Genomic DNA, 22,108 nt, shown 5'->3' with positions numbered 1-22,108 from the left:
TATTCTATTCTACGTGGATTTTATTTTACTTTATTCTATTCTACGTGGATTTTATTTTACTTTATTCTATTCTACGTGGATTTTATTTTATTTTATTCTATTCTACGTGGATTTTATATGAGTTTATTCTATTCTACGTGGATTTTATTTTACTTTATTCTATTGTACATTAATTTCATTTTACGTTATTCTATTCTACGTGTATTTTATTTTATTTTATTCTATTCTACGTGGATTTTATATGAGTTTATTCTATTCTACATGATTCTTCTGATTCTTTTGTTTACCGAAAACGGCTAATAGCCATTTCAAGAAAAAATATCTAACAGATACATTTGGATACGATTAAAAGCTTAAAATAAAAAAATCGGATGCCATAGTTGAAAACAAGGACAATGAAATAGTATTTGAAAGTTTAGGTTAAGTGTTTGTTTTTGCACGTCATTTTTGAAAACGACCTTTTTGGAATGTGGAATGATTTACGATATTCCGTAGTATTAATTATGTCATCACTTGAACAATTAAGAGGCAGACAGATTCATTTCAGAATTTCTTAGTATGTTCGGCAGTATTTTTGTCACCACATTTTTATGAGTCAACTATTCACTAACGAGATTCATTCACATCTGAATTAGTAAACGCATATATCCTGTTAATTATTTTGAATTTAAAAAATATATTACTAGAGAAAAAGTTGAGATACATGAAGCTCTTGTATAGCATATTTTGGATTCTGAACTGTTCTTAAAGTTTTTTAAACAAAACAAACCTCCAGCTACAGCTTAAACTAATTTAGTTGATAACCAAAAAGTAGTTTACTGTTTTAGTTTTTGATACGTCACGGCTTTATTGTAAATAGAACAGAAATAATACATGATTTGAGAAGGTATTGATTAACATTGTTTTACCCTACACAGATCTGTCTTTAAGATACTATTTTTACTTTGTCTGTAAGTGATGATGTAGAGTTAGTTGCAATCATCATTTTCTCATTTTTATGGATAAAAATAACTTTTGCAAAAGAATATTCTTTTCCACTGACTCGTCACCGACAGAACTGTTACTTGTTTCAGAATACTTAATGGGCCCGGCATGGCCAGGTGGTTAAGGCACTCGACTCGCAATCTGAGGGTCGCGGGTTCGAATCCCTCTCACACCAAACATGCTCGCCCTTTCAGCCGTGGGGGCGTTATAATGTGACGGTCAATCCCACTATTCGTTGGTAAAAGAGTAGTCCAAGAGTTGGCGGTGGGTGGTGATGACTAGCTGCCTTCCCTCTAGTCTTACACTGCTAAATTAGGGACGGCTAGCGCAGATAGCCCTCGTGTAGCTTTACGCGAAATTCAAAAACAAACAAACAAACAGAATACTTAATACTAAATATTTCGAACCAAATAGTTGCTATTTCTGTTCAAGTAACAAACACACAAATATATCCTGAAAACTAAGGTCGTAAAAAAGTATGGATGAAAATACTTGTATGATTTATTGCTAACCATTAATGAGGATGTGCTTGTAAAAGTTGAAGTTGGGACCACTTGGGGAAGAGTGATCATTGCATAATTAGGTTTGATATTTTGCTTAATATTGAGATAAAAAGAAGTGAAATATGAGTTCCTAATTTTCAAAAAGGCAATTATGAAACCTTGATTTATCATCAATTAATTGAAATAATGACTTAAATATGGGACTTTTATTAATAAATTGTTATTAATTCAAGATAGGCATGTTCATAAAACGATGAAAATGATATCAAGCATAATTTTCTTACTAAAGACATGGAGTCGAAAAATCAGTTTAAATTGACAGGCTTACAGAACTGTAGGAAAGCTAAGTTAAAAGTAAGCAAAATGTTAAATAGAGATTGGTCTTTTAAAGGTTTTGTTGAAGGTTATGAGATAGCTGAACTTTTAAAGTTTTTTTATTTCTTTTCTGGTTTTACAAGAGAATATATTAGCAGTATTCCTGGCTCTGAGCATTCAATGTCAAATATTAGAATTGATCTGAATCTTGTAGATATTAATACCTTGGTGGTAAGTAGAAAGATTGAGAGATATAAAATAGACACACACGTGGTCTTACTGTACTTACATTTTTAAAAGCTTTTGTTAAGGTGGCTCGCGAAAGATTAGCTAAGAGAATCACATCGGTAGGAATTATAGAATGACAAGTTAATTAGGTTGTAGGTTGGTTTGATAGAAGAAAGTAAAACGTTGTTATTAATGGAGTCCAATCAAACTGAATCATTGTTCCTAGTGGAGTACTTCAGGGATGAATGTTTGGACCTTTTATTTTTCCTATTTACGTATGTTAATGCTATTTATTGTGACATGATTAGTAAATTAGTAAAGTTGGTTGATAACATTAAACTCTTGGGCAATTCTAACTGTACTGAGGATGTGGATGTATTACAGAATGTCTTGGGTCAGTTGGTACGTTGGAGAAATATTTAGCAAATGACCTTTAATTATATCAAATATGAGATAATGGATTTTGATTATCATAATTTGGGTCAGACGTTTAAAATGATATAAAACCACTGCATAGCATGACTGAAGAAAAGGATATTGGCATAGTGGTGGATAAGTTACTGAAACTGGTAGAATTTAGTGTGTATTTGCAGACTTATTAATTACAAGTCAAAAGAGGTAATAATTCTGTCTTTATATGTATCACAAGTTAGGCCTCAGTTAGAATACCGTGTACAGTTTTTGTCTGCTTATCTAAGAAAGGATATTGACTTACTGGAGAGCGTTCAGAGGAGGGTTACTGGGATGATTCAAATTATGAAAGGGTTATTTTATAGGGTTAGACTAAGATATCTTAACATTTTCTCTTAAGAAAAGAAGAATAAGAGATGATATTTTTTTTAGTTTATAAAATTATCCAGAGGATAAATAGGATAAAGACCTATAATGTATTTGTTTTTTTAATATAATAAGACGAGAGGACACAAGTTTAAGAATTTAAAAAGACAGGTTAGGTTCCAGTTATTTTTCTGACAGGATTATTGGTTTATGGCAATTGTGAAGGACAGGCACTTAACTGAAGAATCAAAGGTTTCCTGAAATATGTAGGGCGGACTTTGTTTATTTTACCCACAATGGTTTTTGTTGTCCATGTATTATATCTGTCTGCTCATATTGCATGAAAGTCCTTCAGGTATATATAACACAAGAGATAGCCCTGCACTGCTAAATAGGTTGAAAATAGTTTTTGATCGCTCTCAATTTAGGACGAAAACAAGCAAGCAAAGAACAACAACAACAACAAAAAAATCATGGACATGTTGGTTTAAATGTTTTATTACCCGTCACCTCATGCACATGTCGGTTTAAATGTTTTATTACCCGTCACATCATCCACATGTCGGTTTAAATGTTTTATTACCTGTCACCTCATGCACATGTCTGTTTAAATGTTTTATTACCTGTCATCTCATGCACATGTCGGTTTAAATGTTTTATTACCTGTCATCTCATGCACATGTCGGTTTAAATGTTTTATTACCTGTCATCTCATGCACATGTCGGTTTAAATGTTTTATTACCCGACAACTCATGCACATGTCGGTTTAAATGTTTTATTTATCCGTCACCTCATGCACATGTCGGTTTAAATGTTTTATTACCTGTCACCTCCTTTATGTTTTCAAAGAGCTACCCAGTGAATCAGCGGTAAACTAAAGTCGCGGTTCGATCCTTACTTTAGGCACTGTATAGATAGTTCATTGTGTAGCTTTGCGTTTAACAACAAACAATCTTCTCAAAGTATTATTTTTCTTTGAAATACAGATTAGTGTTTGTGAACGTGCGTCAACACCTGTTTGTGGCATGTTGAGATATTTTTAGACAACCTATTAATGAACCCACATGGTCACATCCACTATCGTGTTTTCTTTTTGTGCACAATTAGAAACAGAAAAAAAACGACCCTGTCGTATCTTATCCGGTAATATTGTTTATCCGGCACGCCCATTTTGTGATATCGGGTTTATTAAAATGATCCGGCGATATCTATTAAGAAAGTGGGCTCATTCAACCGTGTAAAGTTCTATGTACTAAAGGGCCCATTCGCACTTTGTAAAATCTAGTCGAAGTTTGGATTCATAAGCTGAAAAAAGTCCACAGATGTAAGATGTTTACGAAAGCTGGAATTTCAGACCAGCGGAGTGATACTATATGTTCTTACACCGAAAAGTGGTTATAACTAATCGTTTTCATAAAATCCAGTTTTCCTAAGTGGTAATTTAGTAATTTTTGCCCAACGTAATTCGTCATAACCATAAAGTCATACTTTTTTTATATAACTTAAATAATTAAGGCACTTTGTAGATGCAAGGACGTATTTCAATACTTTTAATAACTTAGAACAAACATTAGATAATGACACATCAAATTTTTCATAGGTAAATTTCAAACTTGCTGAGCGAGCTAGTGAAGAAAAGAGATATTGTTACTATCATCACTAGATCAATGCTGAGTGATTTTCTTGTTGATGAGAAATCATTAATTTCACGTCAAGGCAGAGCTTTTCTTGTTCTTTGGACCCGCCTTGCTTGGACCGAGGCTTGATGGAGCCTGGTTAAAACAATATATCGAATATTAGCATATGAGAAACTACATTACAGCTCTATCTCCTGCTCAAGTCCTCCAATGAAACAGCGGTAAATTTACGGAGTTTAAACGCTAAAATCTCGGTTTCGATTCTCCGTGGTGGACACAGCAGATAGCCCAAGGGGGCTTTGCTCTAAAACAAACAAACGAACTCCTACTTAATGTAAATAGATTTAGACGGAGAACTAGCAGACAAGAACCAGCTAAAGTGGAGAAGAGACACGTATATATATAATATAAATAGCTTAAAGTTTGTTGTTAATTGCCAAGTTGAGCAACCTGGTGAAAGGTTGAGGAAAAGATGTTCGACAAATTCAGCACAAGCGAAAACCATGGTAGTCTAAGTAGATACATTGCATTGTATTTTCTTATATACTCAAAATATCCAGAACTATTCTGTGTCTAAATACACTAGTATTTAATCGTTTTTTTTTATATTTGATCTGAAAAGAAAGATAGAATGCCTCTTTTATGCTATATTATGTTCTTGTCGAAGCTCTGTTCCATTTCAAAACGAATGTTTCGTATTCACAGTAGTTTCTTCGGTTCCATCATTGAAACACCATTATCATAAATCTTAAACAAATAAACAGAAATTAGTGTAAAAGACTGAAAAAAAAGAAGAGTAAAGGATTCAATAGAAAAAAAAGTTTCTGTTAAAACTTCTACAAGTTTTAACTCACTGTTGTTTTTCGCAATGCAAATCAACCAACAAAAGGCTATTTTTAACACGACAACTCTTCTAAGTCCTAACTAAAATCTTTTTTTGATAATTAACTCACTTTTTGCCCTGTTTATAAACAAATATTTAATTAACATGCCTTTCTGCAAATTTTGCAGATTATTTGTTTTGCGCTGAGTGAAAATAGTGTTACCTGCGTCACAAATACGTCATAATATACAGGATAATTTTTTTCGTAACATTTTAGGTTGAAAATTTGACACAGAGGAGTATAGGATTCATTGGGTTCATTGATCGTTTTATTTTTTAATGACCACTAGATGGCGGCACCATGAGTTCAGTATCTAACGAAACTACTCCTAACCACACTTGCCGAGCAGTCGTTTGGCTTCGTGTATTTGAACGTTAGATTCTACTTCTAATCAGAAGGTTGTGACACACTAGGAGAATTGTGTCTTTCCCCTGCTTTCACTAATGTAAGTATTAAATCGGATATTTATTTAAGCAAAGTGGCTTATTTCAGATTGTAAAAAAAAAAGGTCATCGCACTGTTTTCAAAATATTTTTTATGATAATCTGACATATTTATATACTGTAGCACTGAATACATCCTTCAGTGTTAAAATTAGTCATGGTTATCTATCTATCTATCTATAGGTACCCAACTTATGAAACAGTGTATTCTAATCTTTATTAGTAGGAGCGTAAGAAAAGTATATTTAAATAGCTATAATGAGTACCAGGCTTGTTTTTCGTTTTTCGCTTGCTCTGATAGAAGTTAGTGTAAAAGGTTTATCCATCTATCTACCTCACGAGGTGATTTTGCCGCATAAATATTTACGTTTCATTTAAAATGTATGAACTAAACATGTTTTGTAGGAGAATTAAACCATATTTAGTGTTAGAGATTTAAACTATACTTGGTATAGGATATTTAAAACTAACTTGGTGTAAAAGATTTAGACCTTACTTGGTGTAGGAGGTTGAAAACTTACTCGGTGTAGGAGATTTAAACCTTGTTTGGCTAACGTTCCCATTATGTTTTACTTTTGAATTTATATTGCATAAAATGGTTTTCTCCTCGCTCATAAAACACTGCGCGTTTTAAACTTGTTCGTCCTTCTCTGGCTTTAAAATTCTTTTGAATATCTATATGAATAGGTTTGTGATAATGTTCACAACTGTATTTCAGATACAGAGATAAGGCCAAAAACATTGTCCACAGAAAGCCACTAAAGAAGCGAATGATTAGGTAATGTGACATTTCTTTCTGCCCGTTTCTGATTTATTCGAATTACGAGAACTTAATTATTTAAAATCTATTAACTTTTTTTATAATCAATGTTTTAAGCGGCACAAATAATTCACAGCAGAACTTCGGTTAGTTTATACATCTGTATCAAAATAAGTATGTGTTTTTACTGTTAAACTGCATAAACCAAATAGTTAAGCGGCAGGGAATAAAAGACAAGCTGCTCTCACACCTGCGTCTAGTGATCTGCACAGCTGCCACCTATAACGTTCATGTCAGTGTACACATCTCGAAGTTTTTATTATTGTTTTTATAGACAATAACAAATAATAAATGCGATAACCCTTGTCTACTGTTAATTGGGTTGAACATGAACATTCTGGACTCTATTGTTTGACTGAAGATTTCAACTAAAATTCCTAATGAAATATATTCACTTTAAACCGTACATGCATGTATACGTGCTCCACACTCTGGATGTTTATATGGAACCTCTGGAAGGTATGGATGTACCATCATATGTACGGTTACTTGTGGCCTCTCTGAAATAGCCCTATAGACGTAAACAATTTATTTATAGTTTTAATGAGCTTGGCCAATTTCCACAGTCCCATCACAATAGCCCCTCATTAGATCAGCGGTAAGTCTGATGGACCATAACGGTAAAATCCGGGTTTCGATACCCGTGATGGACACAGCACAGATAGTCCATTGTATTGTTTTAAGTTTAACAAGACACATGCAAGCTCATCACAACTTTTGTCTGAAATTATGATAATTTTGTCATTTTCTATAATTTTCCAAACTTTAATTTTGGGGTAGATATTTCTAAGTTCTCACTTTTTATTTCAATTACAACTCAGAATACGAAGTAACACCTATGACTTCTTATAAATCAGCCCCTCAGTAGCACAGCGGTATGGCTGCGGATTTACAACGCTAAAAACCGGGTTTCGATATCCGTGGTGGGCAGAGCACAGAAAGCTCATTGTGTAGCTTTGCGCTTAATTACAAATAAACAAACAAAACTTACAAATCAACTTTCAAAACCGCAAGTTATTACTCCATAAAGTTGCAGCTTAGGCCTCGCCAGGCATTTAAAAAACTAGTAAGCTTTAGCGTGTCTGTAATTAATACTTTGTGACTTATATTTATTAATACAGTCTGTTTATTACTCCTTAGAAATCTTTTGAGACACTCAGATATGGAAGATATTTTGTAATAGTCTATAAAATAATGTCTTATGAAGAATTACAAATTATTACTTGAAACACATTGGGTATATAAAACACATAAAGAGTCTGGTGGCATCAGTGGTCGGAACATCAGTTTTGACATAATATATCCATGAATATTGGGCACGTGTTACAGTAAAATAGGAGTATGTCCCTTTATTTAAACCTTATCCTATTATCTAGCGTAAACAATAAACTGTAAAGTATTATCTACGTACACAGTAATCTGTATAGTATTATCTAACGTACACAGTAATCTGTATAGTATTATCTAACGTACGCAGTAAACTGTATAGTATTATATATATAACACAGTAAACTGTATAATCTTATCTAATGTACGCAGTAAACTGTACTCCAAATAACACTAACTTGTTAATGCTTTTTTAACTCTGTAACCCTAAATGGTAGAGATCTCAACAATAATAACAGTTAAAATGTATAAAATCCAATGCCATATGACTAGTGTTATTTGTAGCATAGTTCAATAAGTATTTAAACCATCAGGATTTGAATGAACATCTTCACCGTTGACTGACGAAATGAATGTTAGTCCTAAGGTCTAAAATTCAGGGATTCAGGGTTCAGGTTTTGCAACTCAGATGTGCAGGTTTACAATCTATCCTCAAGGTTTTACGTACTGAGGAGCCGAGTAACAAATCCTTTGCTGAATAATGCAGTTAACCTATTACTCGCCAATCTTTCACCATTTTTCAAAAACAAATTATTTTATTACCTACCCTGATTTATTAAAGAAACACTTTATTTTACGTGTTTGTTTATTTTAATAAATTGTTTTCTTGAATATATTACGCGACTTTTTTGTTACTGAAATCTCGTATTTAGGAGTTACTTCTCTAGAATCGTATGCATATTTTTTATATAATATAAAGTGTAGTCTGTAAAACTAACTTTTCATTCCTTGTGTGAGTCAGCAGCACATAAAAGTTCATGATAGATTTGATAGAAGAAATGTTATTGTATCTAAGTTTTGTCAGGTAGTTTAGGATTTATTAAAAATAATAATTTGTAATAAAACTAGGTTTGAGAACTTTAATGGACTGCAACTGTCCGTTGAAAGAAAATTAAATGATGAAGAAGTCCTCAATATAGAAGTCGAAACGTTGTCTTCTTTTCTTTCAACAGGCAGTTGCAGTCCATTAAAGTTCTCAAACCTACTACATCTACTCTACCTAAAATTCCACTGCAGAAAAAAACTTGTTCCGAAAAAGCTATATCTTAGTTTTTAATTCCACAAGGAATCGAATGATCTAAATTTTTTAATGCAGAACAATAAACTTTTAGAAATTATTCAAAGTAGACCAGAAACACTGTAGCGTTATCTACCAAACACAATAAACTGTATTTATCCAGTCTCTGAGGGAGTTTCAAGAATTAGAACAGTATACACAGACAGTATTCCAACCACACTATATTTGTCATATCAGTTGCCGCCTACAAGTTTCGATACAAAAACAAAGTAATGGTCGGAACACTATATATATATATATATATACATAAGTCATGTGATACAACAAAAATTGTTATGGTGTGATCGTGTCATCAACAATGGATATGACTAATATGGAGTGGTTGGAATATTATTAGCATACACTATTCTAATTCTTGAGAACCCTTAATGAACTAGGTAAAGAATGTAGTGTTTAAAAATGAAATAGGCTTAATACTTAAGTTTTATGATAAATATATCTGGAATCTAACATAGAGAGTAAAAAGGATTGCGTTATCCGATGTAGACAGTAAACCGTATAGCATTATACAAAATGACAATCAACCGTTTAATATTATCTAACATACACAATAAACTGACCAGTACTATTTAATGTATATAATCAAATGTAATATGTATTATCTAAGGTAGATAACAATGTGGTTTTTATTCTTAACTAAAATAAACTTAATATTATTAAGCCACTATGGTAGAAATCCATATGTTAGTTCAACTGCAGCAAGCCACTATGGTAGAAATCCATATGTTAGTTCAACTGTAACAAGCCACTATGGTAGAAATCCATATGTTAGTTCAACTGTAACAAGCCACTATGGTAGAAATCCATATGTTAGTTCAACTGCAGCAAGCCACTATGGTAGAAATCCATATGTTAGTTCAACTATAACAAGCCACTATGATAGAAATCCATATGTTAGTTCAACTGTAACAAACCACTATGGTAGAAATCCATGAGATAGTCCAATTGTAACAAGCCACAGTGTTAGAAATACATGAGTTAGTCCAACTGTAAATAACCAATGTGTTAGAAATCCATGAGTTAGTGCAGCTGTAAATAACCTCTGTGTTACCGTGGGTTAGTCAAAATTTAAATAAACACTGTGTTAATAAACTTGTAACAAACCACTGTGATAGAAATTTCAGAGTTAGTTCGATTGTAACAAGCTACTAGGTTAGAAAACCATGAGTTATATCAACTGTAACAAACTACTGTGATAGAAATCGTTCAGTTAGACCAACTGTAAATGCTCAGTATTTTATATATCTATGAGTTAGTCCAACTGGAATAAGCCATTGTGTGTTAGAAATTTATGAGCTATTTTAACGGTAACAAGCCAGTGTAATAGAAATTCATAAGTTAGTCCAACTGTAATTAGCCACATGTGGAAATACATGTGTTATTCCTACTGTAAATAGCAACTGTGTTAGAAATCTGAGTTGGTCCAACTTTGCTAGAAATCCATGAGTTAGTCCAATTGCAAAAAGCCAATAAGTTAGAAATCCATCAGTTAGTCCAGCTGTAAATAAAAACTACAATTACAATCCATGAGTCATTCACACGTGGAATAGCACAGTGGATTCTTACAGTTCGACTATCTTATGGTCTACTAACACAATGTTTATTCACAGTTTTAGTAACTCGTGGGTTTCTAACTCAGTGACTTGAACAGTTGCACTAACTCGTAGATGTCTGACACAGTGGCTATTTACTGTTTGTTAGAAATCTATTAGTTAGCGACAGCCCAACCGTAACAAGCCACTGCATTAGAAATCCATCTGCTAGTCCGCCTGTTAATAATCACTATGTTAGAAATCCATAAATTCGTGCATTTGTATGATCCACAGTGTTAGAAATCCACGAGTTAGTGCAATTGTAAGCAGTCACTGTGTGCGAAATCTATGATTAATCCAACTGTAAATAGCCACTGTGTTAGAAACATATGAGTTATTTCAACTGTAAATAACCACTGTGTTACAAATGTAAGAGATAATCCAGTAGTAAATAACCTCTATGATAAAAATCCATGAGTTAGAAGTTAAAAGTGTCCAACTGTAACAAACCATTGTGATGGAAATTCGTGACATAAACCAACTTTAAACAGCCACTGTTTTATAAAGTTATAAGTCTGTCCAGCTAGAATAAGTCATTATGTGTTTGAAATGTATGAGTTAGTCCAAGTGTAAAAAGCCACTATGTTAGAAGTTCATGGGTTAGTCCAAGTGTAAAAAGCCACTATGTTAGCAGTTCATGAGTTAGTTTAAGTGTAAAAAGCCACTATGTTAGCAGTTCATGAGTTAGTCTAAGTGTAAAAAGCTACTATGTTAGAAGTTTATGAGTTAGTCCAAGTGTAAAAAGCCGCTATGTTAGAAGTTCATGGGTTAGTCCAAGTGTAAAAAGCCACTATGTTAGAAGTTCATGGGTTAGTCCAAGTGTAAAAAGCCACTATGTTAGCAGTTCATGAGTTAGTCTAAAACTGACATCACAAGTCTAGCTGGCTTACTTAGATGTATCGTAAAATGCAAATGTATCTTATTTTTTTCTCCATCTATTGAGAGATAACTGAACATCCAAGTAATTTATCAAGTAATTAATTCCAAGTAATTAATCATAAATGCTAAAACTGACGTTACTAGTCTGGCTGGTTTACGTAGAGGTATCGTAACATGCTAAAACTGACGTTACGAGTCTGGCTGGTTTACGTAGAGGTATCGTAACATGCTAAAACTGACGTAACGAGTCTGGCTGGTTTACTTAGAGGTATCGTAACATGTTAAAACTGACGTAACGAGTCTGGCTGGTTTAGTGAGACGTATCGTAACGTGGAAAATGTGCAGTCACGAATCTAGCCGATTTATTGAAACGAATCCTAACATGTTATAATTGACGTCACCGATCTAGCTGATTTATTGACACTGAAATGAAACAAAACAGGTTAGTATGAAATTTTGATTCTTACTGTGTGATTTGTAAATAGCCAAACTTTATTATATAACTAGTAAAATTCCAAAAACAGAAAATCCACTAAATAAGAAGCATTTTACGTACACAGAGCCGGCTTAAGCATGACCTAGTGGTTAACGTACCAGGCTGTGTATCAGAAAATCCAAGGTACGAACCGTGATATGCCACGGAACCTGGTCCGCACTTTCAGCTGTGGGGTTTATAAAAGTGGCAGTCGTTCCTACAATGCATTAAATAGTAGTCATGTAGGCTGCTCGTGCTGCTTACTGGTTGCCTTTTCAAACAACTAGAGGGCGTATCATACAGCTTCGCAGAGTAGCCTGACTACAGCGAAAAACAGATGTAAAAACAAATTACATTAAAACATAAAACTGTGGGGATTTTGTCTGTCACTATCGAAAAACCAGTTTGACATATTTTCATCTTGACAAACATCCAGAACTGTAATTAGTGTTTGTTTTCATTAAAACCGAAACTGATGAGAACTGTAGTTTATAACTTAATAGATCAGTTTTAAAATAATATACTTTATACAGTTTAAATATACTTAATATGCTTTAAAGTATTGATCCAATAAATAGGCAAAATACGAGATAAATTTCAGCATTATCATTATAAATATGAAAAGTTGGAATAGATTTCACTTCGATTTTCTTAAAGAACTCTTCTGTACCTAAACACGAAAGTAAAGTATAATGATTTTAGGGTTACATGACATCAAGAATAATTAAAACTATTTAAGAACAGAGTATAATGAATTTAGGGTCACATGACATCAAGAATAATTAAAACTATTTAAGGATAGAGTATAATGAGTTTAGGGTCACATGACATTAAGAATAATTAAAACTATTTAAGGACAGAGTATAACGAGTTTAGGGTCGCATGACATCAAGAATAATTAAAACTATTTAAGGACAGAGTATAATGAGTTTAGGGTCACATGACATCAAGAATAATTAAAACTATTTAAGGACAGAGTATAATGAGTTTAGGGTCACATGACATCAAGAATAATTAAAACTATTTAAGGATAGAGTATAATAAGCTTAGGGTCACATGACATCAAGGATAATTAAAACTATTTAAGGACAGAGTATAATGAGTTTAAGGTCACATGACATCAAGAATAATTAAAACTATTTAAGGACAGAGTATAATGATTTTAGGGTCACATGACATCAAGAATAATTAAAATTATTTAAGGATAGCTACCGTCGTTTTCAAATTTGTTTTCGAAGTGCTTCTCTTTTTCATACCTAACTGTATTTCAATGTCTTTACACACGAAAATTGAATAATTTATTAATGTCAAGCTAAACAAAAATACAATTTGTAAACGTTATATTGATATTGAGATAGCGATAGGAGAGTGAAAGTATTCAGGGGAGAGGCGATTAAATGAATCCTTTACAGAAAATTTCAATATTATGTTAATAGGAGCTATCTCCTTTTACTTGCCTTTTTTTCTTTGTCAAGCAAGTCTAGAATGTTACTTTTGTAAAGATTTGTTTGGTTGATTTGTTTTGAATTTCGCGCAAAGCTTCACGAGGGCTATCCGCGCTAGCCTTCCCTAATTTAGCAGTGAGAAACTAGAGAGAAGGAAGATAGTCATGACCAACCACCGCCAATTCTTGGGCTACTCTTTTACCAACGAATAGTGGGATTGACTGAAAGGGCGAGCATGTCTGGTAGGACAGTGATTCGAACCCGCGACCCTCAACTTGCGAGGGTTTTTATGTTTTTCATTTATGTAGCATAACTTAAGTCACAAAAATGTAAAAACAACTTTACAAAGTTTCAATACAGTTGAATTCATTTTCTATTACATAAAATACTAAACCTTAAAATATAGTGATCTACTATAAAAAACATGTACGTTAGAGATATTTATGTACGTTACAGAAACTAAGTTTTTTATATATAATATTAGCAATATTTTAGTATAACGGATGAGATCAATACATTTCAAATCCAAAATATGTTTATTAATTGTAACTAGCATGTGAGGTAAATAACTTCTAGTTATGAAGAATCGAGACAAATGATACAATTACAAATATATTATTGTAACACAGTAGGTGGCACGATGTAAACGCACTTACTCAAAAAATCAAACAAAAGTAAAAGGAACAACGTAGTTTTGGTTAAATAAGCTATTAACTTTCAACTTGTTTATAAGACAAGGGGTAAAATCAGGGATTGATTTCGTATATTAATGTCACAATGCCTGTTCCTGAATTAACATCACTTTAAAACAGGTAGAGCCATTCTTATATTAATGTCACAATGACTGTTCCTGAATTAACATCACTTTAAAACAGGTAGAGCCATTCTTATATTAATGTCACAATGACTGTTCCTGAATTAACATCACTTTAAAACAGGTAGAGCCATTCTTATATTAATATCACAATGCCTGTTCCTGAATTAACATCACTTTAAAACAGGTTGAGCCAATAACAGAGGAAATGAACTTTTGTAACCTGAATTTAGTCGATTACCGAATAATTAGTGAAATGAACCAATTTGTCATGAAAATTGTTTGAAGATATTCCATTCTAAAAACGTATATCTATATCTATAGATATGCATATACACAATAAAGTTTAACCCCCAGATTACCAACTTGTTTTAATATCGTTCCTTAGAGTTAATGTTACTTTCCTGTTACAAGAGATATTCCATTCTAAAAACGTATATCTATATCTAGAGATATACATATACACATTAATGTTTAACCCCTAGATTACCAACTTGTTTTAATACCGTTCCTTAGAGTTAATGTTACTTTCCTGTTACAACACCCAATCTAAAGAACTGACAAAAATCACACCTTTTCTCTGCAAAATACACAGGAAAGCACAGCAATAATTTGTAAGATTAATTACATAAGATGACATTTTTGTTAAAATATTTTGTGCACGTTATTTATTAGAGGTCATGCAACCAATTCATTTTGGACTCATAGACAGGTTTATGCATAAAAGTGTAGAAAAACATGTTTAAAAAGCTGATGGAGTCTATAAGTACTCCTATGGGTAATTCTAGGGTTAATTATTTAGTTTCATAGTTTTGACTTTTTATATAATACGTTAACATTCCAAGGCGGTAAAATGTTAAATAATAGAAGCTTTATATCACTGTGTTTAAAAAAAACATTAAATCGAAGTATTATTTTGGTAGGTTGGTTATCCATTGTTGTTACAGAACCCTTAGTGACTGTTATAGCGGGAAACTTGTCAACTGTCTGGGTACGAGAGTTTAAGGTGCACATTTGTTTTCGACTTGTCATAATGTACGTATACAACAGATCTACATAAAATAACTACTCTTGGTACAATAATTAACTGTTTGATTCTGTTAACTTCAGTTGTTTATTACAATATTATAAGTGAAACTGGAGCGTAAAATAAGTAAAGATAAAATACGTCACAGCTGGATTTTATGATGTTACCCTTGTTCGCGCGATTAGAAACATATCTACGTGTCATCATTTCCTCTTCCAAAGGACTTCACATGCTATGATGGCACCTTCTGTTTCAAAGCATAAACATTGTAGTTCTGATAGCACTACTTGATTTAAAATTCACATTGTATGACGTCACTAACTGCTTCAGAATAATAGAAGTGTAAGATTACACACAGTGTTTGTTTAGTCCGTTACGTGATGGCTGTTACATTAAACTTAATCAAAGGTCTAAATTATAGGGGTAAGCTAGTGCTAGGTTGTGAACACATGAAGCTCATAGTTTGCAGGTAGCTCAATAGGGGTAAGCTAGTGGTGGGTTGTGAACACATGAAGCTCATAGTTTTCAGGTAACTCAATAGGGGTAAGCTAGTGCTGGGTTGTGAACACATGAAGCTCATAGTTTGCAGGTAGCTCAATGCAAACATTATGTTTCACTTAAGTTTCCGTGTCAAAAACCAAAAAAAAAAAAAAGGACACAGTATTAATAGCACTATATATCATTGGATAACTTCAAGACAAGTAAAAAATATCTTGTGGCTTAGTGGTTAAAATGTCGTATCAAAAGGACCAAGGCCTAGGTGCGTTATGCTAATGAACACGCGCCTCACTTTTAGTTCAACCTCCACCCACATTCGGTCAAGAGTAACTGATTTTCTTTTCTGTAGTTAGTAGATCTCAGTTATGGATGCTATGTCCTAACCTTTGATGGCCCTGTCCAGGTCATTTATCCTATGTGTCGCATAAGGTACCATTCAGCTCGTACATTTACAATTTCCGTTAAATTTATTAGATCAAGATTCAATGACAAATGACACTATTTTTACTTGGTCTATAACACGTTTATTTATACTGCCTTCTTTGTGAAGAGTGTATAGGTTGCGTGGTTGTGTGTCATTCTATAACACGTTTATTTATACTGCCTTCTTTGTGAAGAGTGTTTAGGTTGCGTGGTTGTGTGTCATTCTGTAACACGTTTATTTATACTGCCTTCTTTGTGAAGAGTGTTTAGGTTGCGTGGTTGTGTGTCATTCTGTAACACGTTTATTTATACTGCCTTCTTTGTGAAGAGTGTTTAGGTTGCGTGGTTGTGTGTCATTCTGTAACACGTTTCTATAACAGGTATTTGAATGGCTGTAGATCGTAGAAAAAAGATTTTAGTTAATTGTACTGGAAAGTGTTATAATTTTGTGAATACTGACCAAAATTAATGTCTTATATTAACACGTTCTCTAGGACGGGATAGTTTGATATTAAACGTGTAGTGAAACATTTCCTTTCCTCATTACTTCTTTTGTTCGATTTGGAAGTGAGTTCTTCTCAGATTCAAGACAAAAAAGTTATATAAAGAAGATATTCAAATACTGGCATAAATTAACGACGTGACTTTCACATTAAAATATTTTAAATCAGTTGAAAAGGTGTTTAAAATATTGGATGACTTTTATTCCACGAAAGAGGGCCGAAGGCCGCCAGGAGGAATCACTCACCTATTTTAACCACTCGCACCACTATACAGTCAGTCAGTAGTGACTAAAATAACGTCCCACAAGGGACGATTAACTTTGCAGTTTGTACTGACATGACGTCAGTAAAACATGCGCATTCCATGAATCACGAGAAGAATTATACACTTTGTAGGCTACAACACAGCATGACATATGAACTTCAAAAGCAATAAATAGTAATATTTGCTACTGCTAATTTTGATTATATTCACTCTTGAAAGGGGAGGCCTTCAGGAACCGCGCGGAAGTACATCTAGTAAAATATAAGGTCATTAAAACATTAATGTTAAACTGGAGCCTTATAAATAGGTTTATTTGTTGAATTTTGTGCAAAACTTCTTTAGGGGTATCTGCAATAGGTGTTCCTAATTTAGAAGTGATAGACTTGAGGGAAGGTAGCTATTCAATACCACCCACCGCCGCCCCCAAGTGGCACAGCGCACTTACAACGCTAGAAACCGGGTTTCGACACCCCTGGCGGGCAGGGCACAGATAGCCCATTGTGTAGCTTTGTGTTTAACCTCAAACAAACAAATAAAACCATCCTTCGCCAACGTTTGGGCTACTTTTTACAATGAAAAGTGGGATTGACTATCACATTATAACTAAAGCTTCTGTTTTCGGTGTTTATTTTTAACTGTTTTATAGTTTTATTCTGATATCTTAATATTGGTGTTTTTCGGATTTTTTATGTAGATATCTTAAAATAGGTGTTATTCGGAGTTTTCGTCTTTAATACTGTAATGAGCATACTAATGTATCGTATATTCTCGGCCCGCTAGTTTCTATAATAGGAATAATAACAGGTACAAAACATGGTTATATTTATGTTAAAGATTTGTAAGAGCAGCTAATATTTTACATGAAATTATAAAACAAACTTACCACTAACGAGTGGAACATGTTTCTTTTCCTTCAGAGTAAAATCCCAAGGCGATATAGTTATAAAGCTACAGCAGTTTGTATGTCCGGTACATTCACGACCAGAAAATTGTCAGTAGAGCCCCCTAACTATACAGCAGTTTGTATGTACGGTACATCCACGACCAGAAAATTGTCAGTAGAGCCCCCTAACTATACAGCAGTTTGTATGTACGGTACATCCACGACCAGAAAATTGTCAGTAGAGCCCCCTAACTATCAGACCATCTTATGAAAGGAAAGTGCTGTTAATTACTTAACAATTTTCTTCGATGTGAACAAAAAAAATATGAAATAATAATGTAAGATATTTTCTTATCCGTCAATCTAACGACCCTGGTAGCTTAGTTCAGCGGTAAGCTTAAGGGCTTAAAACGCTAAAATCCGAGATTCGATCCCTGTGGTGGGCACTCTACAAATAGCCCATTGACGTAAAACAAACTAACTTTTGGCACGTCGGTAAAATATTGGACGACTTATTATACTAGAGTCTGGGGTTTGATTCTTCTACGAGGATTCAGCGCAGATGGCAATTAGTTTTTACGATCATATTTCTTCGAATGTCAATAATAACACTTCACAACGAAATGTGCGATACAGAGAAACAACAATATTATGTTATCCTATTAAAACATTCTTCTTTATTTAAATAGATCTTTTAATTCCGAGAAAAAATCTCACTTAATAATTGTTAATGTTTCTGTTTAATAAGTGAACAGCAATTATTTGAATTATACATAAATATAAAAATGATATATCTGTTATTGTGCGATTTATCCAAATCAGCTGGCAGCTTCCTATATCTTAATGAATCACTCAATTTAAGTTTTCTTATATAAACGTTTTCAACTTACTAATAGAATCATCAGTTAAAGAGGTACTAAAATAGCTCTTGTCTGAACATTAGTAATAAAATCGATTTTTCTCTTTGTCATCAGATGACAGCTCTAACTGATTTTATCAAACGTTACATTAGCAAACCTCGTAGTTGGTAAACGTCTTCGAGTTGTCAGCTGTGTGTTGAAATTTTGATGATTATCTCAAGGCGTGTTGTAGCCGCCAAACAGCTGCCATTACAAAATCGTTTTCACCATCCATATGCGTTTATATCTTTTTAGACGTTTGTTTTATAGTTTCTGTCTTGAAACACAGTCAATATCTGCCTATATCTGCATAAATAATCGAAAATTATTTTACTACATTTTAATTATTTAACATAATATTTTCAACTAATCTGTTTGGAAGTCTGTCATTCTGGAAGTTCACTTAATTATCTGTTTGATTATTTAGATAAAAATGAATTTTTTTAAATCTTAAACTTGATGGATAGCCCTTCCTGAATAATGTTTTTATTTCTCATTAGATGTTTAAAAATAAAAAAAATTTTTCATTAAACATTTAGAAGAAGGTGAGCTGTGTGAAGGTAATTGATTTCTATTTATTTTCTATGTCTATATTTTAGCTATTTAATATTTCGTTTAATCTATTTAACAGCTTGTAAGTGTACGTTTCTTTAAAACTCTTCTCTCTTTTCACACATACCTTTCTAAGTGTTATTGCTCTATCTATATTTAACATTTTCTGAATTAACACATTAATTAACGAACTGGAACTGGAAGTTTTCATTAAACTTATGTTCACTTTTTTTCAGTTTTGTGATTTCTACCAACAGGCATTGTATCAAGTGAAAAAAAAAAAAACACGATGAAATCTTTGCCACAATTGTTCACAAATACACGTGTTTACCAAGCAACTTTCTTACTGATGTTGCCATTTTACGTTTTGAATTCAGGTAAGGTTTGATATTTGTGTTATCTCCAACTTTAGTTGCAGAAAATCTATTGCAAGTTTTTGTTTTTTTTACTAATCTTGTGTGATCGAAATCCTCCATCTCTGAGCTCACGTGGGAACCACAATATTCAAAGTTTCAGTTACTCTAGAAGATTAGTATTCATTCATTGTTTAACAGTTATTAGTGTAAGATTAAGTTTTAAAATGATACGAGTTACGTTATAGATTTGAATTTCCTCAACTCTAAGACTGATTAAAGTATAATTTGAAAGTTACAATGAATGAAAAAGAAATCTACATCTATTCAAGCATTATGTTTTTAATCAGAACGTTTTTATAACAACGTATCATATGGGTTTCTTGTAAAGATTTTTAAACATGGAATATTTTAAATGAATAGCTGTAGCATAAAACGTTACTGATTTTAGGCTCGTTCGGAATTATTAATCTTTTGTAATCAAACATAGTACTTTTCCACACATAACTAACAATGTTGTTCAAATAAGAAAGAATAAACATTTTTCACTGGTCTTTTTCTCATTTTTAACACTTGTTTATTATATACAAAGCGGAATAATTCAGTGTTTTGTCTAACAGTTTTCAAGTGAACAATATTTCTTAGCAAAGAAAGAAATGATTATTTGTTTGTCTCATCACTTTACGTACATCCGACTACAGTAGGACACGTGTAAGGATACGTAACAAGCCCATTGTAGATGGTTTGGCCTTAAATTGCGTTAAATGTCACAGTAATGTATCATTCTTTCCATCAACTGACGAGAAAAATCTTCCCACCGAGATATCATATCCCGGGGGGGGGGGGGTCTTTCCTTCTTTCTGTCATCAGATGATATCCTGATATCCATTACTAAATTAACTAAATTATCTTCTTCTGCTTTCATTTTGATCACCTACCGATTTCATAAAATGTAACATCAGTTTCACTTCACTGGCAGAAGGACGACAAATCATGAATGAATGTGGAGAGCGAACATTGTACTGGGGTGTACAGTCTGATAAGAAACTCGTGACAGGGCCGAAACACTTATATACTTTGTAGCAAAATAAATACATATATATATAAAATATTATTATAGAAGTGCGAAGTGCACAATAGGCTATCCGTGCTGTGAATTTAGCCTCGAATTTAGGGGTTATAAGCCCTCAAGCTTACCATAGAGCCACTAGAAGAAGATCAGATATAAATGTTAAAAATTATGGAATATAGAAATAATTGTTGATAACCCTTGTTATGAAACAGAAAGTTGAAGGTTAACTTCACAATATTTATATTAATAATAACAAACTATTCTAGAATAATGTTGATAACCTTTGTTATGAAACAGAAAGTGGAAGGTTAACTTCACAATATTTATCTTAATAATAACAAACTATTCTAGAATAATGTTGATAACATTTGTTATGAAACAGAAAGTGGAAGGTTAACTTCACAATATTTATCTTAATAATAACAAACTATTCTAGAATAATGTTGATAACCTTTGTTATGAAACAGAAAGTGGAAGGTTAACTTCACAATATTTATCTAAATAATAACAAACTATTCTAAAATAATGTTGGCACCGACACTTAGGACTTTGAAAGTTATTAAGTGTTGGAATACACTTTGTAGTCCCCTTTCTTCTATAATGTTGGCACCGACACTTAGGACTTTGAAAGTTATTAAGTGTTGGAATACACTTTGTAGTCCCCCCCCCCCAGTGGCACAGTGGTATGTCTGCGGACTTACAACGCTAGAATCCGGGTTTCGATACCCGTGGTGGGCAGAGCACAGATAGCCCATTGTGTAGCTTTGTGCTTAATAACACACAAACATAAAACACTTTGTAGTATCTCTCTCTCTCTCTCTTTGGTTAAAGTTACATATAACAATTAAACGTACGCATATTTTAAAATACCTCTATTTTCAACTCATGTCTGAGTTTTAACGTTTGTAAAAAATTGAAAAGCTTTTTACTGATTTATTTCTTGTTTTTCTCTATTCTTATATCATTTTATTTAACTGCATACGAACGTACTGACCGTCACTACAGTACACGAAGATGCTGAGAGTCACTACAGTACTTACATTTTATTTAACTGTATACGAATATGCTGAGCGTCACTACAGTACTTACATTTTATTTAACTGTATACGAATATGCTGAGCGTCACTACAGTACTTACATTTTATTTAACTGTATACGAACATGCTGAGCGTCACTACAGTACTTACATTTTATTTAACTATACACGAACATCTCAGCATGTTCGTGTACAGTTAAATAAAATGTAAGTACTGTAGTGATGCTCAGCATGTTCGTATATAGTTAAATAAAATGTAAGTAATGTAGTGACGCTCAGCCGTCACTACAGTACTTACATTTTATTTAACTGTATACGAACATGCTGAGCGTCACT

General features: G+C 33.0%; 1 protein-coding gene across 1 annotated transcript in view; it reads left to right on the top strand.

The window, feature by feature from the left end:
* The first annotated feature begins 5,698 nt into the window (after positions 1–5,698).
* The window catches only part of LOC111088318 (hemicentin-1-like), a 46,189-nt gene continuing 29,779 nt past the window's right edge, over positions 5,699–22,108 (top strand). Inside the window, exons 1-2 of the mRNA XM_022398071.1 lie at positions 5,699–5,774; positions 19,548–19,688. Coding sequence (XP_022253779.1) covers positions 19,601–19,688 — 88 coding nt within the window. The 5' untranslated portion in view covers positions 5,699–5,774; positions 19,548–19,600. The remainder of the gene's footprint in view (positions 5,775–19,547; positions 19,689–22,108) is intronic.

Source organism: Limulus polyphemus, unplaced genomic scaffold (genome assembly GCF_000517525.1).
Source record: "Limulus polyphemus unplaced genomic scaffold, Limulus_polyphemus-2.1.2 Scaffold3533, whole genome shotgun sequence".
NCBI classification, from domain to species: domain Eukaryota; kingdom Metazoa; phylum Arthropoda; class Merostomata; order Xiphosura; family Limulidae; genus Limulus; species Limulus polyphemus.
Note: the sequence above shows the minus strand (reverse complement) of the source record. Positions and strands in the feature narration are given on the sequence as shown.